Here is a 27,321-nt window from a genome sequence, read left to right as displayed (position 1 = left end):
TCTAGATAGGGTGGAAACAAGGTTTCCTCCCAGAAATGGCTGTGATATAAAGAAAAAAGGCATTGACAAATTATATTTTTCAAAAGCTTTTTAGTAATAACAATGATCACAAGTGTAGATATAGCAGGAACCAAGTAGGCCAGTACCATGTTCCATGGTCACTTATGATCAACAGATTATTAAAGTGAGCTCTGATTATAGGACAAAGGCTAGTTGGTTTTTGTTCCCTTTTACTTATTAATTCACCACAAGTAGAAAGCCCTGAATCCATGGTTCTATAAACAGATGATCAAGGCTTGAAGGTAAAACTGCTTCCACTGAACCAGAGATTTTGAAAAAACCAGAGGGTACTCAGAGAAGGGGACCATTATTATAGATTGTACAATTCATAAATTAGTTCATAGCCACATTCGATTTTTTGCCTTAACCCACAGCTCTTATGTCCTTACAAAAATATCAATATAACAACTAGCTTCTGTAGTAATTTATGGAAAAAAGAAAGTCACTGAATATTAATGTGACCTTAATTCACACATACACACACATGCACAAAATAGAGCCCCTAGTATATTCCCTTTCAGAGTGCATGAAATATTTATTTAACTTCATACCTTTTCAATTTTTTCATCCAGCATTCTGAAGAATTCTTGTTGGCTTTCAGAGATGTGCATGCTGAAACACAAAAGTGATTAAGTCCATATTAACAAAAGGTTTCCCAAATTAGTAACCTCAAATTAACTTCTGATTCAACTCAAACTCAGGGATCATTATTCAGAGTAGCCTTTTTTTTCCTTCTCTATTTTGAACTTTGTGAACTATAAGCTTGAAAGGGAATTTGATGATGAGATACTAAACTTGTCTTTTCTCTGTTTATCAAACATGATACTCCATGTCCCACCCCTGTGACTTTCTGTACTGGTCATCTCTTTTGCTTGGAACTGACTTCTTATTTACTTCTGCTAAATAGAGTCTCTTAAGATCACTCAGTCCCCATCTTCTGCTTGAATCCTGTGCTACTGCCTCCTTCTCAACCTTGTATTTGTATTTCATTGTATTTGGTATGTTTGAGTATTCATTAAGTTTATACTTGTATATGCTTTTATAGGTTTTGTTTTCCCCAGTAGACTATACACTATGGGTAAAGACTGGTTCAGTCTGCATTTTTATCCCCAGTTACCTATCAAAGTGCCTGGTACATAGTAGATTTTTAATGCTTGTTGATGGATAGTCATTATTTACTTTATATACATGTATCATGTCAAGCTACATAACTTCATTAAAAACATTAAATTACTTGATAGTGAAGTTTTTACATTTTGTTTTTTGAACCTAAGATACAAGGATTTTTCCAAAATATATGTGGATCTTTTGTGTCATGTAAGAGCTCCTCAAATACGAATTACAAATATGATCTCAAAGGAGGGTTATTACCAACTTGGGGTAAGGGAAGGAAATCTCACGGAGGAGGTATCATTTGAACAGACAAATTAAGAGTACATTTTGATGATCCAAGTGAGAGGTAATGAGGTTTTAAGCTAGGAAAGTGGCTTTGTGAGTAAAAAAGAGAGGGGGGAGAAGATTAAGAAATTTTGAGAATTGATGAGATTTATCAATTATCTGAAAATGGAGTATGAGGGAAAGACTCTTAGAAATTCCACTAAGCATGAATTTCACCAACATGAAAATAAAAATTCAAAGATACTCTATATGATTCTATCATTGCCTGCAAACTAGGAGATAGGATTCCCCTTTAATCTACAGAAGTTATTTGCATTAATATTATAGGGAAGCGAGAGTTAATTTCTGTCTTCAAATAAACATATGTGGTCCTAAAAAATGCTTAGAGAAGCCCTAAGTAGAATAATATGATCCAATGTGTGTATGTCTATAGCAAAAGGAAAATAAATCTGATAATGACATTGAAGAGTATATTGTAGAAAAGCTGAGAGCAGCACGATACTCAGCTAAGTGTATAGACAGAGGTTGAGAAGATAGTGAGAACAGAAATATAACTCATGCTACCTGTGGGGAAAGTAAAGACAATCTCCTTGGATAGCAAATACTTATAACTTATTAATGCACCAGGTCTGGAGTCGGGAAGATCTGAATAAGTCTCAGTCACTTACAGTCGTGAGACACTTGGGTAAGCCTCAGTTTCCTTATCTATGCAATGAGAATAATAGTACACCTATTTCCCAAGGGGGTGGTGAGGGTCGTGAGCTAATAATTGTACAGTGTTTTGAATATAGTAAGCACTACATAAATAATAATAATAATAAAGTCTAAAAATGTACAAAACAATTACAAAGTGTATATATATATATACATATACATACACACACATATATATATACACATATACATATATATTCATATATAAACATATATAAATATATATCTATATATATATGTATCCCCAATTTTTCATATGGGGATATCCAAGAACCAAAAGGAGAGGAGAGAATGAGTCTTCCTGGATAGCTATTTAGAACCCTGCTTCTTAAATTGTGGTCTATGACCCTATGGAATCATAATTGAATATGGGGCTCATAAATTATGATTTAATACCAGTAAATGCTTGATTTGTATATCTATTTTAAATACCTATATATCCACATAAAAACTTCTTGGGTAAAATGGTGTCTTGAGCGGAAAAAGTTTAAGAAGCATTGGTCTGAGTACCTAGTGGGTACTAATCAATCAATCATTGTTTTATTAAGCATTCACTATATGCCAGATACTGTAAGTTTTATGCTGAGGATACAAAAAGAGGCAAAGGACAGTCCTGATTTTCAAAGAGCTTACCGTCTAATAGGGAAACAACATTCAACAAATATATACAAAGTAAATTCTATAAGAAGAAATAAAAGAGGGAAGATAACAAAATTAAGAGGGTCTAGGGAAGGCTTCTCATAGGAAGCCAGAGAGCAGCTGAGAAGGAAGAGCATTCCAGGTATGGGAGACAGGCAGAGAAAAGGCCTGAGTGTATTATTTGAGGAAATGGCAGGAAGCCAGGCCAGTGTTCCTAGATCATAGAGGAAGAGGCAAGGTGAGTAGAAGGGTGCTAGGTTAGGAAAGACTCTGAATATCAAATCTTACATTTTGTATTTGCTCTTGGAGGGAATAGGAAGCCCCTAGAAAATATTTGCTGACTCTGTGTTTACTCTTTTAATTAACTCATTAATTTTTGTCCCAGTTTGGCTATTTGGGATGGAAATCTTCCTAAAATATTTTCTAAAATAATATACTTTTCTGTCTTTGTGAACAGAATTTAACTTTTCCCTGATGGGCAGGTTTCCTTATTTTTTCTTGATGACTCAGGAATATCATCTTTACATTCTTGAGGCATATAATGCTATTTCCCATCTGCTTTTTGGAATTCTTTTGTCACTTTCCTTCCTGTCATCTTTTGTCACTTCCTTTGAAATGTCAGGTATTTGTTTCTTACTACTTTGTCTACCCACAAGAGTCTATCTCTCTCTAATTCTAATATTCCACAGCCTTAGAAACCAAAAAACAAAGCTATCAGAACTATATATGAAATGAGAATAAATATGCTCTGAATAAGAGGCTATATTTTGAGTAAAGTTCATGTGCTTTAACATAGAGATACTCAAATACCTATTTTGGTGATTTCTAACTTTAATGGGCTTATTTCTTCATCAAGCATGCTATGGTAGGAGCAATATCTTTTTAAAAAAAAGTTTATTTTCAAAACGTATGCATAGATAGTTTTTAACATTCACCCCTGCAAAACCTTGTGTTCCAATTTTTTTCTTGCTCCTTTCCCTCGACTTCCTCCCCTAGATGTCAAGTAATCCAATATATGTTAAACACGTACTAGTCTTTATATATTTGCAGAATTATCATGCTGCACAAGAAAAATCAGATCAAAAAAGAAAACAATGAGAAAAAACAAAATGTAAACAAACAACAATAAAAAAGTTAAAATATTATGTCATGGTCCATACTCAGTTACCAGAGTCCTTTCTCTGGGTGCAGAGGGCTCTCTACATCACAAGACCATTGAAACTGACCTGAGTCACCTCATTGTTGAAAGGAGTCATGTCCCATCAGAATTGATTATCATATAATCTTGCTGTTGCTATGTGTACAATGTTCTTGGTTCTATTCACTTCACTTAGCACTTAGTTCATGTAAGTCTCACCAGGCCTCTCTGAAATCATCCTCCTGGTCATTTCTTATATAACAATAATATTCCATAACATTCAATTTACCCAGACATTCCCCAGCTGACGGGACATCCACTCAGTTTCCAGTTTCTGGCCACTACAAAGAGGGCTGCCACAAACATTCTTGCACATGCAGGTCCCTTTCCCTTCTTTAAAATCTCTTTGGGATATAAGCCCAGTAGTAATGCTGCTGGATCAAAGGGTATGCTCAGTTTGATAGCCCTTTGGACATAGTTCCATATTGCTACAGGAGCAATATTTTAAGCCCTGCCTTCATGCAGTTTAGTCTAGTTTTCCCTTAAACAAGTACAGAGACCTTTCTTGATTGGCTCAAGGGATTAAGGGCTAAGCTTATTGACATAATTTCCTGTCTGAGCATTAATAGCCACTGAAGAGCTTCAGGTATTGTCAAAATGCTTGGCTGCTGATCAAGACGGGCAGCCCAGGCTTAGGAGCTCTGTTCAGGTGAATCATCTCAAATTGTCCTCAATGACCACACTTTATAAACAGCCTCCTCCTTCGGCTAAACAAATCTCATTTTGCTAACTATTGAATGACTTACAAATATCTTATTTCATTCCAATATCAAATTGAAATAACCAGGCGACTGATCTGTGTCATTATCAGCTTGGAATAAATGGCAATTATATGTTTATAATATTCACATAAGAATACACATATAATATATACTCATATGTATAGTATACACTTACGATCATATGCTATATGTAGGAACAATATATCTATATCTATCTAATATTAGCTCTGGCATGGACAAGGATCCAGTGTATATTCATATGCACATACAACACGCACACACATATACATATCCACATCCCTTAAAACAAAAAGGACCCTGCCCTTCTCCCCTCCCTCACAGCAGTCTTGTCCCCCAAACTATTTTTTAAGGAATCCATGTTCATTAAGGAGATTTACTGGTTATTATAGTGCCCGGCACAAAGAAGCAGCCCAATAATTCTTTTTTTCACTGACTTACTTTGACTAGTTATTCACCCAATACAACTGTTCAATAAACCACATGGAGATAACACATAAAGAAGACAAATTGTTGAATTAGCCACCAAATATTTCTTTGTCTCTAACTAGCTATGGGACACTTCCTAAGCCTCAGGATCTCTTCCAATGTGAAATCCCCAGTATTTATTAAGTGCCTATTATGTACAAGAAGGTACTACACTAGTCAGAATTAAATAGTCCCTCCCTTCATGAAGCTTACATTCTCCTGGATAATCTGCTAAATTACAGGATCTGTAAAATGAGGTGGGCTGAAGCAGGAGATCTTCCAGGTTAGGATTTTATGATTGTAATTTGCTTCTGTTGGCACTGTTATCACTACTACAATAAGCAACAACACTTGTATTTACTATGTGTATTCTGTACCTAAGGCTGGGCTTGAGAGCAGAGAATAGGAAGAAGCCTTAGTGAAATCTGCTTCTGATTCATGACTACTGCCTTTGCATTCAACCCCGAAGTTTCCAAAAGTCTCATTGTGTCTTTGACTTGTTTGACACCAAAGCTAATGACTGGGCAGGCTCAAGATTTATTTACAGCAAAAGCTGTTTGATCTTTCCTGAAATGAACCACAGACTCCCTAACTGCCACTTTTTCCAAATTGATCCTTTAAGTAAAACAAAGTGAACAAACCTGCCAGCCAGCCCAGGGACACATAATACAGATACTCCTAGCACATAGGAAGCCAACAAAGACCTAGCTGTAGGGCCAGATATTCCATTCCTTTGAGGTAGAAAGGGAGGAAACAAACCACCATTTGTGCAAGGTCCCTGTGGTCAACCCCTTTTTTACTAAGATGACAATGGGACCTTAAAATGGTGGTACCATTTGAATCCAATTCCCAAAGCAGATGAGATACTGCTTTCCCTTCCTCTATATATTGCTATGTCTGTATGATTTGGAAATAGCATAGTTTGGAGAGAAAGCTCTGAACTTAATAGTTGGAAGCCCCGTGCCTTAGCTCTGGCCCTACCAAGCTTAATGAACATGAGGCAGCTAGGTGGCCATAAGCACAATAATGGGAATTAGAAGAGCTGGATTTGAATTCTATCTTGGATGTGCAAATCACTTCACCTTTCTGGGCCTCAGTTAGCTTATCGTAAAATGGGGTCAATTATAGCACCTACCTTACAGAGTAGAAGTAAAGTGCTTTGCAAACTTTAAAGAACTCAAGTTTTCCTGATTTCAGTCCAGGCATTCTATCCACAGAGCTATTTTGTGGATGTTTCTATATAAAGGAGCCTAATTTTTCAGGATCATATTAATCCATTCATTAAACATTTATTTAGCTCCTATTATATGCCAGACATTGTGCTAACCTCTAAAGATATAAAGAGAGGCAAAAGACAGTCCCTGACCTCAGAGAGGTCAACATGCAAACAAATATACACAAAGCAAAACTCTAAGAAGGATAAGGAAGGTAGGCTTTGGGTAGAAGATTTTAATTTAAAGGAAGATAGGGAGCTAATATACATAAAGTATTTTCCAAACTTCAAAGCACTCTAACTTACTACCCCCTCTTTTTTTTTTTAAAGTAGAAAGCAAAACTTTATTTCTCTGAAATTTATGAAACAAAAGTTAAAAAGTAAAGACTATAAGTTTAAAATTCTGTAATCCATTATGATTCCAAAACTCAATTTAGTAGCACCCTTCCAACTGGGGCTCCCACATGCTTGGCACGCATGATAGTACGTGATATAAGCTTTGCCCTTTCAGCACCGTCCCTGCTGCTGCATGTACTAAATCTGAGGATTACCACACCCTCCTTAGGATTTCTATCACTTTGTCTCATCTGCTTTTACCCAGAGGTTCCAACCCAGAATGGTGGAAAAGAGATCCTGAGTTCCCAATGGCCACAGATGTACTCCAAACTTTTAAAACTAAAAGTATACTAGAATTATCATAGGAACTCTCAGTATCATAGTTACTCTCTGGGACCACTTTCAGAGTAACAAGAATTTCTTCTAGGGTAGTTATTGCTTTAACAAGGGAATCAAAGCAAGTGAAACAAGTTGGATCTTGTACAAAGGCATGGAGGTACAGTAAGTGGTAGAGTTAGAATTTCAATCTTAAGTCCCTAGATTTCAAATGCCTCATTCTTTTCACCATGATGACTCTTGGATAAGTCAATTAACCTATCTAAAGTTCAGTCTCTTCATTTGTCAAATTAAGATAATATTATTATGGTACCTATCTCAAATGTTTTGAAGAATATCTTTGTGTTTTGTGAATCATTAAAAAATGTAAGGTGTGATTAAAACTAACTCTGACTTTGGGTGATTACACGAATCACAACCAACAAAGGAGAAAAGATTGACCAAATCACTCATGGGGAACTCACTGCTTGCTTTGAAATATAACATGAGATTTTATCAGAAAAGGTAGTTTGGAAGAATGTCTCTGGGGTAGCCATAAATTTTCCCTGAAAGGTGCTGCAATGAATGAGTCAGAGCCTTCAGAAAAAGATGTTGGTGTAAGATTGTAAAGTAAAAATTTTGTCCCAATAAGCATGGTTGCAATTCCAACAAACTTGTGATAAAGAGAGCCATCTGCATCCAGAGAGAGTACTATGGGGACTGAATGTAGATCACAATATGGTATTTGCACCCCTTTTTTGACTGTTGTTGTTTATTTGCTTTTTTTTAATCTGATTTGTCTTATGCAGCATGATAAATGTGGAAATATGTTTAGAAGAACTGAACATGTTTAATCTATATTGAATTACTAGCTATGTAGGGGAGGGGAATAAGAAGGGAGGGTTATAAATTTGGAACAAAGAGTTTTTCAAGGGTGAATGTTGAAAACTGTGTGTATTTTGAAAATAAAAAGGTATTATTAAAAAACAAAAACAATGCAAAACAAAACAAAAAAAATAAGCATTGAAGATATAGTGAGGATGAGCAAACATTCACTAATGAAATAAAACTAATAACCAGATTGAGAATTAAGTTCAATCTGGACAGATGTATCTTTCTCCTTTACCCTCCAATTCCTGACACAATTTTAGTAAATGAAGTGGGAGTTCTTAACTTGGAGACAGTAAACTTAAAAAAATTGATAATCAGTTTCTTTGTAGTTCTATGTTTTATTTTGTGCATTTAAAAACATTTGGAGAATGGCTCACAGACTTCACCAGATTGCCAGAGGGGACCATGACCCATAAAAAATTAAGAAGTTCTGCTGTAAAAGTGGGCAAATATGGAATTATAAAAAAGATAAAGTTAATTATTAAAAAATGAAATCTTTAGATCAAAGCTTTAAAGCTGGAAGGGAAAGGAGACCATCTAGTCCTGCTCCTTCATTTTATAGATGAAGAAGCTGAAGTCCAGAAATTAAGTGACTTGTCACCCAGTTAGCAGGATCATGCATCTAGTAGGCGGTACATAGAACTGAAATTAGAAATCAGGTTCTCTGGCTCCAAAGCTAGTATATTTTCCCATTGTCCCACAAATCTGACAAAAAAACATCTTGAGTAATAATAACATTTATAAAGTACTTTATGAACTTGACCTCCTTTGGGTCCAAACTAAGGCATAAGGTTTACTTTAAGGGACTCTTATTATTGCTGTAGAGATGACTTCCATAAGTACCTAATTCTCAGCTGTTTATAAAGAATTGCTATGGAAAAATCTGAAGCATATGGTTTTTAAAAATACATTTGGAATCACAAAATAAAGAATTTTTAGCAGAAGAGGACAGGGGGTAGAATGGGATATTAATTTACATACTAGCATTCCCTGGGCAAGACACTCAACCCTGTTTACCTCAATTTTCTCATTTGTAAAATAAGCTGGAGTAGGAAATGGCAAAGATCTTTCCCATGAAAATCCCAAATGGGGTTACAAAAAGTTGAAAATGTATGAGGATGACTAAATGAAGAAAACAAATCCTTATGATATTTTCTAGCTTCTCATTCAAAAAGTTGCTTTTGTTACAAAGGCCTTTAACTATCAGCTAGAGTCATGATGATGGTTGGCATCTGATTCATTGCTAATAAGGCTTATCTGCATTATTAAGGGAGTCTGATTTTTTCCTTGAAAACAACAGACATACTCATTATAGGGAAATGATAGGTTCTGCAGCAGCACTCCAGTGGTAAAGACCAAATTTCTCAGAAATTTACATGTATTGACAAAAGGCACACAGAGGGTGAGTGGCCTTTTGTACAGCTGAAAGAGCCGAGAAGTAAACAGTTTCAAATTAAGATTGCAAAATTGATGAGTTGTGTTGAAAAATTCCTTAGATCTCAAAGAAAAAGATTAATCTGCAGTACATTCAAACAAACACCAATAAGTTGTGAGGCTATCACACTTTTGTTATAAAAGCATGCGAAAATAATTGCATAAGTTAAAATCCCAACTCTCCACCAACCTCTAAGACTTCATCAAGATAATGATCAGTTCCTTCTGCAAAGACAGGATCATTTTTCTCAGAGCTAGAAGAACCTCAAAGTCTATCAAGTCCAAAATTCTCATTTTTCAGGGGAGGATACTGATTCAGTCCAGTGAGGTTACAAGTAATTTAGCCAAGAAAGCAGGTTGTAAGGGTAGAGGAGAAACTGGAATCCAGGTCCTTGGACTAAAAATACCTAGTGCTCTTTCATCTATAACACGATGCAGCTTAAAAAAATAGCTTGAAACTTGATGGGGTGACCAGATGATGGAGTGGATAGAGTGCTGGACCAGCACTCAGGATGATTCATCTTCCTGAGTCAAATATGGCCACAGACACTTATCTAGCCTTAATCATGGAATGGGTGTTGCCTCAATCAAACTGAAAGCCATTGGAGGTCTTATCTTAAAAAGACCAAGTTTTCCCATTTCATTCAGCACCATCTCCAGCACCTGATCTATAACCTTGCTATAGGACTGTGGAAGAGAAAGTGAGGGAGGTGAAATCCATTTCATCTGCAAGTCATCACATCACCTCCCTGATGTCATGGCTATTTTCAAGAATGAAGGAAAACAACAATAGCTATGTGACCTGGGCAAGTCAACCCTTTTGGTCTCAGTTTCCTCATCTGTAAAATGACTTAGAGAAGGAATGGCAAACCACTCCAGTATCTTTGCCAAGAAAACCTCAAAGGGGGTCGTGAAAAGTTGGGCGTGATTAGAAAATGACTGAACACAAGGGAAACTTGACACACAGCATTATTTATTTGTCTTTTGATATATGGGAATTTTCCTCTTATTCACATAAAAAGTATAGATCCCCTAAAGCAGATATAAGGGGCCCATACCCTGCAATTTTATTTCTTTTTTTGTCCCCCTCCCCATTTTTTTTGTCCCCTTACTTTATAGGGCAAAAAACAAGGTAGGAAATAAAACCTTAAATTCAAAGATTTTCTGAACTTTACAAAATCATCAATGAAGTTGACATTTTAAAAATAGCACTCCAGTTTATAGTTAAACTTCAAACTTGTCTGCATTTGGGGAAGAGAGGAAAAACGTTTTCTATTATATGTTTTAATTTGACAGTATTCTTTGGAAATTTTATGAAATGCAGATTTGCCTGATGTTAGTCTAATGTATCAAGAATATATTAATAATCATCCAGAAGGCACAGAAAAGCTCCTCAGGTGTGTTTCTTTCATCATTACTGAACAGATAAGAGAATTTTATCACTGTACTTTTATGGAGCAAGGATTGACCTCAACAAACCTGATATAAAGGTGCTTTGATAGCACACATGTTATTAACCATCTATTGCTCCAAAATCAGTTTAACAGAGTGGAGTCCCACAGATTAATACAAAGCGGCCTCAGTTTGGTTATGATGATAGAATTCCCCTGAAGGGTGATAAAGATGATTACAGCATACTGTCATGAATTCTGCAAAAGATAATTTTATATTCTAACACCTGTGAATACTCTGTCCTTGGCCTAAGTAGGGAACTATATAGCATTTCTTTTAGAGAGCCATAATAGACAGGATATTCAATCTAGTTTCCTTTGAAAACATGACTTTTAAAAAACCACCCCATTCACAACATGTCTCTTACTCTTGCTACGGATATAACAGCAGTAGATAATTTTAAAAATAGCACTTTAAAAGTTGCCATACCTCTTTCCCTCCCCCCTCCTCACCTTCCATAGTAGGATACTGCAATTATTATTTTCCCTTTACAGATGAAGAAACCGAGCATCAGGGAGATGAAAATTTGTCCAGCATCACAAAATAGTAAATGCTAGAGGTACAGTTTGGATCCACGATCTCATGGCTACAAGTCCACACCTCTTTTTACTTTACTATAACAACTTAAGGTCATTTTGCGGAGATAAAATGGTAGTAGTATGCTAGGGAATTAATGACTGCTCTTTCTCTCCTAATATTACCTTGTATTTTACTTAACTATATATACATATATGTATAAATATACATATATATGCTTATATATTGCATACCTACTTTGTCAGTCATATATATATATATATAAAGAACATGTTATACAATGTATTATATACATATATATATAAAGAACATGTTATACAATATTATATATATGTATATATACATATATATACATATATATAGATATAAAATCACTTATTAAATGTCTACTACTATATGCACTAGGATAAGCCCTGGATAAAAAAAAAAGAGTAAAAGACAGCCCTCAGTGAACTCACAATTTAATGGGGAACACAATAAGGAAGCAAAAATACAGAAATACACAAGAAAAGCTGGACATAATAAAGAGAGAGAAGTCACTAGAATTAAGAAAGATTGGGAAAAGACTTTCTGTGGAAGCATGTTTTGTGGATAGTAAGTATAAACTGAATCTTTTCATTGATATCAAGGATATCAATATATGAAGGATACAAGGAGGGGGTCACCTGTTGGGAAGGCTGGGGATTTGGGGGGGCTTATGGAAAAAGAAATGAAAGAATTGCTATAGCAAAGATAATAGTTAAGCAGAAATTAATCCAAGAAATGTCATGTATAAGCAGAGACCTACTGGAAATCAGAGCAAAAAAATTTGTAATGAAATCATTCAGCAGAATTTCATGATTTTCTCCAGAAGCAACTGATATTCCAGAGAAGGAAGATCAGAGAAAGCTGATGAGAATTACAGGTATGTGATTTTTATATACATGTATACATGCACATATAAACATACAAATACAAATACACAAGAGACAGAGACAGAAGATAAATAGACACTTTGGATTGTTGCAATAGGCTCCTAAGTAGTCACTGAATCCCATTACAATCCATCTTCCACATTTCTGCCAAAGCAGCTTTCCCCAAAGCACAATTTTGACCATATGATTCCGTTAATGCAATAAATTCTATCATTCCTAGGATCAAATAGAAACTTCTCTGGCATTCAAAGCTCTTCCCAACATGGCTCCAATTTGCCTTTTCAGCTTTATTATTATACCTTACTCCATGAGTGTTCTGGAACTAGGAAAAAAATTGATGATTGATGAGATGATTTTATCATCTCATTTGAGTTTCATAATATTCCTCGTTATTCTCCTCCACGAACTTTATGGTTCTATTGGCTTTCATGTTTTTCCTCATATATGACCTTCCAACTCCTATGTCTGTGCCTTCATATTGGCTTAGTCTTACTCATGCCTAAACACAATGTCCTGATCTCAATCTTTTAGAATTCTGGGTTTCCTTCCAGATATAGCTCAATTACCAACTTCTACATGAGGCATTTCCTGATTTCCTTCCATTCTCTTTTTCTCTCAAACCACCATTTTCTCCTTTGTAGGCACAGGAACGTATTATCTCTTCCAGCTAGAATGTTAGCTCCTTTTTTGAGGGCACGCACTGTTTCCATTTTACCTTAGGTCTCTAATATCCATTTCAGAGTCTGGCACATTCTAGGTGCTTAAAAAATGCTTGATTAATTATACTTTCTTTTTCTTTTCTTTTTTTTTTTTTTCTTTTTCTTTCTTTCTTTTTTTCCCTGAGGCTGGGGTTAAGTGACTTGCCCAGGGTCACACAGCTAGGAAGTGTTAAGTGTCTGAGACCAGATTTGAACTCCGTCCTCCTGAATTCAAGGCTGGTGTTCTATCCACTGCGCCACCTAGCTGCCCCCTAATTATACTTTCTTAATGGAACTATTATTGCATAAGATTAGGGACAGAGAATGGACCTGTGATTTTATTAATATAGGGATCTTCCAGTGAGAAAACTTCCTCTATTAACACAAAATAACATTCTTTGTAACACATAGTTTTAGAGAGCTTTTTAGGGTACTGAAAACTGAAGTTACTTGCTCTAAGTCCCACAAGGCTGAGTCTTGAACTCAGGTTTTCCTGGCTTCAAAATCTACTTTCTGGCCATATCACTATCCTGCTTCAACCATGTTCACATGTTAGGAATGATTATGCAATTGAGTTTTGATGAAAAGAAAAGATTCCTAACCACGAGTTACCCCCAAAGTGCAGGAAATACACTTTGCCTCAGGAAATGACAGGCTGTCTTCAAGCAAAGACTGAATGACCATTTGTTGGATATAGTATATACTTTATGAATAGAGGAAGTGGTATTCTTTCTCAGCAATGGGTTGGACTAGGTGGTTGTGAAGATTCTTGTTAATTCTGACTATTTAAATATTATTCTCTTCCCCTTTATTCGCTTCCAAAGATAAGCCTGGAAAGATGAGATTTGCCTCAAAATATACCCTATGAATTAAGTTCCCCTATGGATAATTTAACTATGAGTCCCAGAGGCCTGGGAGCTCTTTAAATATTTCTACCTAAAATATTGTCATAATAATCACAATAGAGAATTAGAAAAATAACTTACTTTGATCTAGGTTGATGTACCAATCCTGGAACCTCTTTAGTAGGCTTAAGTTTTACATTTGCACTGGCACTTTTTTCCTGTAAAACAAACATAAAGGAAAGATTAGAAAATTGGTAGATAGGCAACCAAACATAAATTCATGATCAGAAAGGGTTAGGATTATATGTAGAGAGAGCTGCAAAGCAGTGGAAAGGTGTGGGACAATGGGACAATGGCTGGATTTAAAGGAGACTTAATGGACTTAAATCCAAATTACCTAAATCCTACTTTATGTTACTCTGAGCAATCTCATTGGGTCATATCTTCCTTAACTATATAATCAAGAAGAGGGGGAAAAAGGAAAACTGGATTCTTGTAGAACCCAAACTATAAACCATGAGAGCAAATCCTGAGTCTAGGTGACATTATATCACAACTTTTTGGGCCTTTGTTTATTTGTAAAATGAAGGGGGCAGACAAGTTGGTTTTTGATGTCCCTTCCAGCTCAATGATTTATGATCTTCACAATTTTGTCATATTACAATGGTCTTAAAAACAGAGTACATAGGAGAAATCTGTCAACTCATCTGATGGAATAATTTAAGCTTGAAAAAGAAGAGATATTGCTTATAAAAATTTGACAGTTAATTATTAAGATGATGTTGAGAAAACAAAACAAATATTTAATTCTCAACTTCCAAGAAGAAAGATGAATGAAAATTAACAGGTGTGAGGAATGAGTTGAGAAAGAGAGAGAATATAAGATTCTAGGAGTGAAAACCAAGAACGATAGTCAAATTGGTAAAATCTCAACCATCCATCTCTTTCCCCAAATTGATTAAAATTGGCTTCCTATTTACTTACATATTAGTAGTAGCTATGACTACCAAGACAAAAAATGTTCACTGTGTTAGAGGCACATGGAGATATATGACTAAAAATGACTACCAATTTTTAAAAAATAAAATTGAATTAAAATGAACTCCTTAAATTTATTCCCTCTTTGAGTTCAAGATATATGCTTTATTATAAATAAAAGAGAAAAATGACCCATAAATTTTAAACACCAAGGTACTCATTGCATTAATATGTAATCTATAGGCTTATAATACTTGGCTTTTGAAGAGCTAAAATTTTTTTATGTCTTTACCAAAGAATGAATTTTTTAATTCTCATTTTCATATAAAGGCATAGATGCCTGAAGAATTGAAAAATTGACTGAAATCAGTATGCTAGAATTATTAACTTATAACTAACCCAACTTTTCCTCTCTTTTGCCAAAGAGAATAAGACAGTACACAAAACTCCAAGAACTGTTTTTTTTTTAAACCTAATCTGTCTTCCCTATAACTATTGATTGATGTTATGCATCAATGTCAATGACATTAAAATGTTGCAGCTATAGAGAAGGTACAATAATCTGGTTGTTGCAATCTATATGATATTAAACAGATACATTATCTGTATGATATTTATGTCTAAAGTAGGTCTATTATGGTTGTATTTCCTATTAGAAAGGGGTAATTATTAAAGTTCCTTAATAATCCACATTATGTAAGGTGTCCCAAAAGTCCTAATGTGGTGGAAAAAAAATCTTTATAACAGCACTAATACAGCAGAGAACAAAAGAAAACTTACAAGGAAGCAAAAAAAAATGCACAGCTCTGAATACAATGTATAGCATTATATAGGCTTTCTAAAATGGAAACTTGCTGCTTTCTATTTTGAATTTTCTTTTATGTTGTGCTATAAACATAGCAATGGTTCCTCCTTCATTTTGTATTTAAGTTTTTAAAAAATAAGATTTTTGGGATGTCATACATACATATTTCTTCCATTAGACTGTGAGTTCCTTGAGGGAGATTTTTTTTTTAAGGAAATGGGGAAAGGATCTTTGTATCTCTAGCATATACAGAAAGGCACTTCATAAATATTTCTTAATTGAGTAAAATGTACTATATGTAGACTAAAGAGCATGGCTACAGTGAACAGAAACTAGTAAGTTGCTACATTTTTCCTTTTTGTATTAAAAGGCACTTATTCCACAAAGTACTGGATATAAATTGAAGAACAAAGATAGTTCCCTGCTTTCAAGGATCCACATTAAAAAAATAAAATAAATAAATAAAAATAAACTAGTTTTTTTTTTATGCCTAACAATAAAACCTATTTTCTTTCTCACCTCCAGGTGAGGAAGAAAAACCAAAATCTTGAGAGTTATTACATTTTCTTTTTGCAAAAATGGGTGGGATAAAGAGAACAAGAAGGAAGAAACTCCTATCTTGTCCATCTATTCAGATGAATGCTAGATCTCTATCTCCTCTCCTTTTTCCACTCTTGAGCTGCCATCTCTCCCTAGAGCTCCCTTCTGCAGGCTTCATCATAAATGAAACTGAAGTCATCTTCTATTTTAAAACCATCCCTCCTTCTAGCTCTCCCATATTTCTATGATGGTTAGTCCTCTTAAATCATAACCAGTTCATAACCTGTCACCTTTGACTATCTTCTTCCTTATTCCACAATCAAATGTATGATCATATTCTGTTAAATTTATCTTTGAAACATTTCAGATCCATAGTCTACTTCTTTATAAAAGTGACTTTTAATTTAGGCCCAAATCACCTCTCTCTTGGGACTCCTTACTACTTTGTTACTTAATTCCAATTTATCCCTTCTCCCATCTAATTTTTACAGTTCTGATGGCGTAATCTTCAGAGCAATGCATTAATATGATACTAGTATCAACATAAGATATTATATATATGTAATATGTAAAATATGATAACATAATATATCTCACAATAGCATTATAACACATTATGTTATTATATATGATGTTATATGTTTTATATGTTACATATTATATGTTATACTAGTAAAATATACATTTTCCATCTTGATATGCAAGGCACTTCCACAGTTAGCTCCAATTTACCTCTCCTGCTTTACCTCATATCCCCTTTCCATTTAATCCCCATTTCCATTGTGATTGTTTTTTTATCTAATAGAAAGAAGAACTGGATTCACATTTTAAGTGTTACATTTCTAAGTTTGTGATCTCACTGAATCTCAGATTTTTCATCTATAAAATGGGACTTACAGTACTTCCACTCTAAAACTGTCATGTGGCTCAAATAAGATAAAGTATTCAAAAACATTTTGCAAATCTTATAGCATCCTTACAAATGTCACTTATTATTATCTGTTGGTAGCTCTATTTTCTGGAGTGATAGATAGATAAGAATATTTATTGATGTCCTAGGCTTTATGCTAAAGGGTGGAAGAGACACAAACAAACAATTTCTGCCCTGAAGGAGTTGACATTCTACTATTCTACCAGAATTAGATAATATCTAAAGGAGTGCTGGAAAATGGAGGGGGGTGGGAAAATGGAGGTGTTCACTATTAATGAGTTCTGAAGATGGCTTAAAAAGTTAGGTAAAGTCCCGAATGGGACAAGATAATGTGAAGGCCTCTTTATTAGAAGCCCATGGTGGTTTGAAGACTGAGTCTAAGTTTTTGGAATAGTGCTAATGTAAGATGGGCAGGGCTATGGGACAACATAGAGTATAATTAAGAGTTGGATGGATACTACAGAGATTTAGTACGTAGGTTCTTAATCCTTGGTCCATGGAGCCACAAAGGATCTGTGGAATGATTTAAAAGCATCTCTGAACAGAAATGGGAAAAAATTGCATTTTTATTTCAATATAATTGGTTCCTTTATAATCCTATATATTTTATTTTATACATTTAAAAATGTTATTTAAAGAAGTAGGTTTCACTTGATTACCAAAAGGTCTATTATACACACCTCCACATTTACATTCATACACCCATACCCACACACATACATACTGAACCATTGCATTTTATTTTATTTTATTTTATAGATGTGGAAAATGAAATCTAGATGACTGAAGTGACTTTCCAGGGAAATAAAAGGCAGTTAGAAGCTAGATGAGATTTGATGTGTTTATTTATGCATGTATATATTTACATATGTACATATATACATGTATGTAGCTATATGAAAATATATTTCATATGTGAAACTATAAGAAGTTGAAATATATTTCATATATTTGAAAAAAATAAATATAAGAAAATGGGAATGATAGTTTAATAGTGCTCTAAGGTTTACAAAGCTCTTTCCAAACAATCAAGGCAGGTAGAATGAGTATTATTATCACCATTTTACATATAAATCTTACAAAGTCTCAAAATGAAAAGAGATTCACCCAAAGTGTCACAGCCAGCAAGTGTCAAAGTCAGGAGTTCCAAGTCCTAATTCCAAGTCTGAAGTTCTTGAATTGGTCCTGCCTTTTAAGGAAGATGGATCATACTCCTGATTTCTCAAGTATAAAAAAATCAAAGCCAGTACCAGAACTAATGTATACCTGATGCCTATGTTGGTGCCTATGAAACAATTTTCAAAAGTAACACTGGGAGATGCACGCAAGAGATGACTGTGTCAAACACAGATTGTCTATAAATGAAAGTTTTCTGGTATCAAAAATAGTGGGCAGTGGGACAACAGTGAACAGTAAATTTATGTATCCAAAGCATACTATATCTGAGCAAAAAAGATAACATGGTAGAATGGAATTAGATCTAGGTTCAAAAGCCGCCTCCATCACCTACCACCAGTGTGATGGTGGTACATCCCTCAGCCTGTTCCCTCAAAAATCAAATGAAGGGCTTAGACTAGATGGTAGCAGAGTTCCTTTCAGTACTCCATCTATGATCTCTTCTCTTAATCTTAAAGTCCTTCTCTCTGGAAAATAAGAGGGTTGGATGAGAAGGTCTCCATCCTGAGGTCCCTTCCAGCTATGAGCCTTTGAATGTATCACCTTCACTCTTCCAAAAAAAACCCCCAAAACCAAAAAAAAACCTCATGCTATTCTTTCTCTAAATTCTTTTAACTCTTATCTGAGACACAAACAACCAGAATCATGACCAGTTTTCTTGGTGAAACAGAGCAATGACAAATATCAAAGTGAGAAGAAAAAAAGCTGCTTTGTTTGACCAGCCAGATTCTCAGTACTTTCTTCCCTTTGTAATTTGCAAGACTCAGAGTAGTCATGCGGAATCCAGTCTTCCATATTGACTGGACAGATCTATAGCTCTCGTCTAATTCAGTTGCCCACAAAGAGAAAGTCTGCATCCTTTATTCCTCCCACGAGGTTAAGTACTCAAACCAGTTTCTGAGCCATGAAGAAAAATGGTTTAACTAGAAGAGTAATAGAAACACAAAGGCTGTGGAGATCTTCTGAAAACCCATAATAGGGGAACTAATTTTTCATTTTAGAAATCCTGTAGCCTAGGGAGCTATGTCAAGAGACATAATTAAGTTGGAGGAGGCCATAATTCATACTGTGGAGGTAAGGTCACTATCCATCTATCTGTCTATATGTGCAAAAACACTGGTGAACTGCAGAGGGGAAGGGAAGGAAATAAGCACTTTACAAAGATTATCTCATTCAGTTCTCACAATAATCGTGGAATAATATAGACTATTATTATTCCCATTTTGTAGATGAAGCAGAGATTAAGTAATTTGCCCAATATTATATAGCTAGTAAATAACCGAAGCCAACATTTGAATTCAAATCTTCTCTAGTCCTGGCTAGTGTGCCACTTAGCAGTCTGAAGTTGAATATATGCATCTTTTGGAGCACTGGGCTTTTTCTCCCACGATCTTCTTTAGCAATGCATGAAAGCTTGTAAATTGTGCCAAGCATAAACCAGCATATGCCTTATTCCTCTGCAATCATTCTATAGAGAACCATATTCCTTTACCATTATCAGTGGACTATATAATATGAAAAGTTTTACTATTTGTTTTTGCTGTTCGGATGTGCCCAGATCTTTGTAATCCTACTACTTGGGATTTTCTTGGCAAACATATTGGAATGGTTTGCCATTTTCTTCTTTAGCTTGGTTTACAATGAGGAAACTAAGATAAATAGGGTTAAGTAATTTGCCCGACATCACAGCTAGTAGATAAGTGCCTAAGACTAGATTTGAACTTGGGAAGATGAGTCTTCCTGACTCCAGGTACAACGCTCTATATTACGTTACCTAGTTGTCAATTCAGCAACCATTCAGTACATAGGGGTAAACATAAGGTAACAAAAAGTAAAACACAGGGTAAAACAGTTTAAAGCATTCCCTGGACTTAAGAATCAAAGAGCAATAAACAAACCTCACCCTCCAACTCACTTCCAAATATTCTGAATTAAGTGAGCTCTATGCATGCAGAATTCTTAAACTAAGTAAGAAGAAGACTAGGACCTGCACTGATCAGAGGTCTCAGGTTACTTTATGTTTTAACTGGGTATATTATCATCTCATGGACTTTGAGTATCCTTACCCCATGTGTTGCTGATACAGCCATAAGACCAGTATCATTTTCACATGCGGTAATGTTTTGTGCTCCTTGAGAAGCAACTTACAGGTTCTAGATAGTGGATAAGAAACCAGCCTTGGGATTCAGAAAGACAGGTTCAAGTCCAGTTTTTAAAACCTATTGACCATATGATCTGTCAAGGGACTTAATTGCCAGTGCCTCAGGCAACTGTCTAAAGCAATAACTTGCAGGAGGATTACAGATAGGTATTTCGAAGGGGTAGTTTCTTTACTGGTAATTCCCTTAATCAATAAAATCACATTTCAGCTCCATTCTTCCTCTCACAAAACAAAACAAATTGCTTTATGGAGAGAAAATATAGGAGCTTTGGAACTATTACACCTAGGCTCAAAGTCCTAGTCCTCAGAACCCATGGAACCATGACTCCCCCCCTAGCCTCCTCCTCAGATGTCACAATGCACTTTGCGTGTATTCAATCTGATTCATCCTTTATCTTTTCTTCTGTAATACAATTGTGTGTGTTTTATATCCCTTTACTGGACTGAAAATTCTATTAAAGGCAGTACAGTAGATAGGACATTGAACATGGAGTTAGGTAGACTTGATTTCAAATCTAGCTACAGCTACTTAATAGCTATGCAATCTGTTTAAGCTGCCTGACTCAGTTTCCCCATATGTAAAATGGAAGCAATAATAATAATAATAATAATAATAATAATAATAATAATAGCACCTACCAGGGTTGTTGTGGGGATTGAATGAATTAATATTCCCAAAATGCTGTGCAAACCTTAATGTGATATATAAAAGACAGACATCATTGCTATTATTATTAAAATTTACATCTGTCCATGTAATTGTACTGCTTATAATTTTTAGTGACTTCTCTTTTTTTCTAATTAGAATAGCTCATACTTCTTTGCCTGGTAAGACTCTTAATAGATACTACTTAATAAGTACCTACTATTTGTAGAAAATCATACAAGTATAAGGATGAGCACGCACTTCAATTAATCATTTAATTAACATAATTAACAGAGTAAGCTAGATTGTAAGGAGCTTTCCTATAACTTTAGCACCATGTATGAATATGCCCTTAATCACTGTGACAGGATCATAGGATGTTGCTAGGCAATGCATGAAAGGCAGATGACATCACATTGGGACCTGCCTAAAAAAAAGAACACATTAAAATATAAATTCCCAAACATCTCTTCACCACAAATATAAATATTTTAAAATTGCCTGCTGTTTTGAACTACTCATACTACTATATAAATAACAGAAAACTGACTGTAATACCATAATTTATTTTCTTAATTGAAAACCTTTGCAAATACATCAAAAACTGAATACAATACATTCACTTATTTGACACAAACTGATCCTATACACAGACAAAAACTATTTGTAATTTAGTTTTAGCAGAAAAAAAGTGAATTTAAGGTCTCTCTTTAATGTTTTCTTGATGTCAGTTTAAATAGAAGAAATAAGAAGACTGTGATAGCAATGTTTAATATTTAAAAGTGAAAGAGAGATTTAGGCTTGTTCTGTTTGGCCTTAGTGGACAGAACTAGATTGAGAGGAAAATATTAACAAATAAAAACATCAAAAATGGGATTGACTCTGGAAGTAGTGATTTCACCTGCTAAGACTCAACGACTCCAGTTTAAGAATGTAATGGTACAGGTTGAATTAGTGGGCCTCTGTTTTCTGTTTCTAGCTACAAAATTCTGTAATTCTGCTCAAACTATTCTATGAAAGAATTTATTGTATGGTTAATATCAGATCTCTCAGATACTTTGGGGTTGTTTGTTGGATGAATGCTCATTAGAGATGTTGCAGATAAGATTTTCATTCACATATCAATTGAATTTGATTGCTTTGGAAGGGCTTTATGATTGTGAAAGTTCATTTATGCCTGATTAAAACTGCTAGTTTTACCTAAGGCCTTCACACTAAACAACTAAAGTTATCCTTAACAATTGTTGGAAGGGTCTCAAGAAGATAGATTCTATGGGGTAATGCTGACAGAGTCGTGACTTGATCCAGTCATTTGGGGAAAAAAAAAGGAATTGAAGCTATGACCCCAACATCAGTAATAGCAAAACTAGGCCTCGAGCTCAAAGAAATCAAAGAAAGAAGAATAAAAGATTTAAATATGCAAAAATATTTAGAGCAGTTCTGTTGCTCATAGCAAAAACTGAAAACAAAGGAGGTGCCCATCAATTGGGAAATGGAACAAATGACAGGAGATGAATGAATATAATGGAATTGTTGTGCTGTGAGAAATGGAACAATTCCAGAGAACTCTAGATTTCATGTAGATTGAAATGAGCAGAATCTGAAGAACAATGTATAGAGTACGAAGAATATTTTAAAGGAAAAATAATCTTTGAAAGATTGAAGAACTCTGATTAAAGCAATGACCAGTTGTGATTCCAGTGGAATGAAGATGAAGCAATGACCCACTTCTTGACAGAGGAGTCATGGAATCAAGCTGCAGAATGAAGCATATATTTTTGACATAATAAATGTATAGATTTGTTTTACTGAGTTAGACCTATTTGACTGAATTGTATTTTTGTTTTGTTATTTGGGGGAAAGAGGGAGCTAAGGAAATGTTGTCCCATCAAAGAATATAAGGGAGCTAGGGAAATGTTGTCCTATCAAAGAATATAAGTAAAAGTAATATGTAAAAGGAAAATAAAAAATTAACATCAGATACTTACTAGCCATGTGACCTTGGGCAAGTCACTTAGCTTACTTAGCTGGAGGATTAGGAGTTTCTTATGTTTGGTGGCACTTAAACTAAAATTTCTAGATATTCTAAGAAACTGAGGGGAGGTTATTGAATTCTAGGCATAGTGGTGAATTTGAGGGGAGAAAGGAGAATGGCAAGTAGGCCAGTTTAAAAAAATCTGAGACAAAAATCAGTAGTAATAAGGACTCACTGTGGAATGAGAGTTAAAATAAAATTATTATTGAAATATTTTGATGCTCCTGGTTATGTCATTCACTAGAAATATAATCTTGAGCAAGATCCTCTTCTGGACCTAAGCTTGTAAATGGAGGTGGGATAGGCTAGGTAGATTTTCAAGGTCCCTTTCTAATACTTGTGTTCTGTAATTTTGATGGAAACAAATAGACACAATAAAGCTAAGAAATAAGACACAGAGAAATTCCCTGGATTTCACAGGACTTGGACTTGGAAGGGCCCTCAGAGAGAGCACCCAGTCCTTCATTTTATAGCTATGGAAACAGATTCAACAAGTTGAAATTATCTTGTCAATGGTCACAAAGGTAGGAATAGCCAGGTACTCAAATGCAGACCTTCTGATTCTGAGTTCCAGTGCTTTTCCACTACACTATGCTCCTTCCACCTTTCTATGATAGCTCTTACTATCTTATAAATGGATTCTTTGGGTTTTCCATTTCCAGGAAAGGCTCATGATTTCCATAAGCAAGCTAAAGTCTGGAACTTTGGTGTGACAGAAAGCAGAATATGAAAGCAGTGATGCTCTTGTTCTTATTCTTGATATACTCTCTTACAAATTTACACTCTAGCATCACCTTTCTTCCCAGTGCCACATTAATTCTCTGCTCTCCAAAGCAATAAAAAGAAGTAGTAATAGCACTCTAAGAATGAATGAATGAAAAAAAAATTATTGAGTCCTTACTATGTTCCAGACATGGTGAAAGGTGATGGGGATGCAGATACAAGAAAACACAATAAGGATCTTTGTCTACTGGGCAAAGGTGTCAAACTGTCACCACCACAAGGTACTCCAAACACACATGTGCTGTCCAAATCAGATTAAAACATAACTGGGAAATGTTTAACAAACTAAGTGAAAATATAGTACAACACAGAATAGTGTTTAATTTGTGGTTTTCAAAGTCAACAAGTAACCTTTTGCAGAGATCCTTTTGATTTGAGTTTGACCACTACTGGGGGAAGACAATGTATATAGGAATGCTAGAAAGGGAAGAGGACATGATTTGGGAATGGCTAAAAAGGAACTAGAGAGGTAGTCCTGGGGTGAAAGGAAAAGAGATCAATATCAAGCAGGGAGGCCAAAAGTAAAGGATGGTTTCTGCTTATCTCTAGAGAATTTAAGTTCCCAGAAAAGGAGAGGCATTCCTTTTGTATGAAATAATTTATATTAATAATAACTATTAACTAAGAACCAATGATAGCAACAATAATACTAACAGCTAGTCTTTATACAGCACGTTAAGGTTTGCAAAGTGCTTTACAAATATTATCCCACTTGATCTTCGTAGTAACCCTGAGAGGTAAGTGATATTATTTCATTTTACAGATGAGGAAACTGAAGCAGACAGAAGTTGTCACTTGCCCAACACATCTCACATTTAATAAATGTCCTTAGGCTGGATTTGAACTTAGGTTTTTCCAGTTCCAGAACTAGTGTTCAATCAACTGTGCCACTTAAGATTTTCCCTAATTTATTAGACCTTAACCAAATGGCAAAAAAGTGAGTACCAGCCAAAGAAAAGACGCAAATAGGTTTTTCATTCAGAGGGACAGCAGGTCAGAATTTACTTATATCATTTCACTTTAGCTCTTATGAATAGTGAAAAGTTATTTGTAATTCTTTGCTGTCCTTACCAATTCCTAATTCCACAACACCTCTCCCCCAATGCCTATGCTTTTTTAACAAACTCTTCCTACCAGAAGTCAAAGAAAATGAGCTAAAAAGTCAATATTTTAACAGTGCCCTCAGGCTTTCTAATGAAGAGAAGTGTCAGATATACCATGGTATGATTATTCTACAATGTGGAGTCAGGCATTAAATTTCTATACAGAGTCTTGACAGTCAACAGTCAAGTCTAGTATACTTTCATTATTGATGTACTTTTAGCCCCAGGCTGCCAGAAAATATGGCTTGTAGTTACAGTCCAAATTTTAAAGAATTCCTCAAAAGTCAAGTATCGTACATGAACAATAAAGTCTGTGATTCTCTTCTTCTTTATAGGAATGATATACTGCCTGGACTATCATTATTTCATGCTTTGAAAAGGAGATATATTTTTATAACTTAACTTAAAGGTTATTCTATCTAAAATTCTTTTTTTTACATATCTTCATAACATTCTATTTCCTAGAACTGATAACATTATCAAGTACAAACTCAAGAATCTCAGTGTCTCTCCACTAGTTTATGCTCAATTTTGGTATTGTATATGTAAGGGTGAGGTGACTGATTGAACCAAAGCAGACTCAGAATAATTTGGGGTGGGCAGAAAAACTGTCCTGTGTGCCATTAGAAAGACTTGTGAACTTTTGAGAAACTGGAAAATTCTGGACTTTCCATGGGCATCTTAGCAGTGTCTCTGGAACAATATTGGCTAATGATAATATTTATATTGGAAACTGAATAGAAAATAGACACAATAAAGGAAGTTTTATTACTCTACAAGAAGTCCAAAAGAAAGCTACATCATAATTAAAGAAAACTTTATGAAAACTTCTAGCAACTTAAAGCTATGAATTCATCCCTTTGCCACATGAACTCTTTTTAAGTTTGAGTCTATTTTCTCCCAGAATAAGGGTTATTAATCCATAGCTTATGAACTTCTTAAAACAAATTTTTTATAGTTCTATTTTAGAATAATTGGTTTCTGTTAATACTGTTAATACTATGTTTTTTAAGTTCTGCATTTAAAAATATTATTCAGAAAAGGGGGTCTGTATTGTGAGCTGATTGTCCATTACACAAAAAAGTTTTAAAATCTCTGCCCTAGATTCTGTATGTATTTGTGGAAAGTGTGCTTCCAGTTTTCAGGGACAGTTTATGCTGATTGTTTTCTCTATGTAACTTTAGCAATATCTTTTTTTTTTTTTTTTTTTTTTTTTTTTTTTTTTTTTACTAAAAGCTAATTAAGTATCTGGTTAATAAATAGCAATGATCAGTCAATTTGGGAGCACACTGATGGGGGCTCATCATTTTAGAACTTCCATTTTCCACCCAATCTCTAAAATTATAAGGCGAGAAACCTTCTTATAACCTAGCTGCCAGTATGAGAAGGGAGTTAGGATAATTTACCATGTATATATAAAAAATAACCACCAGACAGTAACTAGTTCTACTTTGTATATGTTGAACCACCTTTTGTTTTGCGGAATCATTGATTTAGAGCTGAAAGGGGTGTAAATGTCATTGAGTCCCATCCCTTACTTTATGGAAAAGGAAATTGAGATCTAGAAGGAATAAATAACTTCCCAAGGGTTATATTTCTAGAAAAATCTGAGGCAATATGAAGTCCAGTCTTCTACCAGTCCCTTTAAAAGACTGATACATTCACAAAGAGTATAAAGCTAGGAACTAATTTTCTTTTTCTTTTTTTTAAAGTAAAGCTTTTTATTTTCAAAGCATATATATGGATAATTTTACAACACTGACCTTTGAATAGCCTTATGTTCAAAAATTTCCCCTTCTTTCCCTCATCCCCTCCCCTAGAAGGCAAGCAATCCAATATATGTTATATATGTTAAATCCAATAAATATGTAAACATATTTATACAATTATCTTGCTGCATAAGAAAAATCAGATCAAAAAGGAAAGAAAATGAGTAAGAAAAGAAAATGCAAATGAACAACAACAAAAAGAGAATATCATGTTGTGATCCACATTCAGTTCCCACAGTCCTCTCTCTGGGTGTAGATGGTTCTCTTCAGCACAAGATCATAGAAACTGGCCTCAATCATCTCGTTGTTGGAAAGAGCCATGTCCATCACTGATCATCATATAATATTGTCATTGCCATGTATAATGATCTCCTGGCTCTGTTCATTTCAGTTAACATTAGTAAGTCTCTCCAGGCCTTTCTGAAATCATCCTGTTGGTCATTTCTTATAAAACAACAATATTCCATAATATTCATATGCCATAACTTATTCACCCATTTTTCAATTGATGGACATCCACTCAATTTCCACTACAAAAAGGG

General features: G+C 34.8%; 1 protein-coding gene across 2 annotated transcripts in view; it reads right to left on the bottom strand.

The window, feature by feature from the left end:
• The window catches only part of C4H1orf21 (chromosome 4 C1orf21 homolog), a 268,613-nt gene that overhangs the window by 20,573 nt on the left and 220,719 nt on the right, over window positions 1-27,321 (bottom strand). For both annotated transcript variants that reach the window (XM_074308574.1, XM_074308575.1), the window contains 2 exons: window positions 13,994-14,070; window positions 612-672 (listed from right to left, as the gene is read on the bottom strand). In XM_074308574.1, the coding sequence (XP_074164675.1) occupies window positions 612-672; window positions 13,994-14,070 (138 nt within the window). The remainder of the gene's footprint in view (window positions 1-611; window positions 673-13,993; window positions 14,071-27,321) is intronic.

The sequence above is a fragment of the Sminthopsis crassicaudata genome, chromosome 4 (genome assembly GCF_048593235.1).
Source record: "Sminthopsis crassicaudata isolate SCR6 chromosome 4, ASM4859323v1, whole genome shotgun sequence".
Taxonomy (NCBI): Eukaryota; Metazoa; Chordata; class Mammalia; order Dasyuromorphia; family Dasyuridae; genus Sminthopsis; species Sminthopsis crassicaudata.
This window is presented reverse-complemented; position numbering and strand designations above follow the sequence as displayed.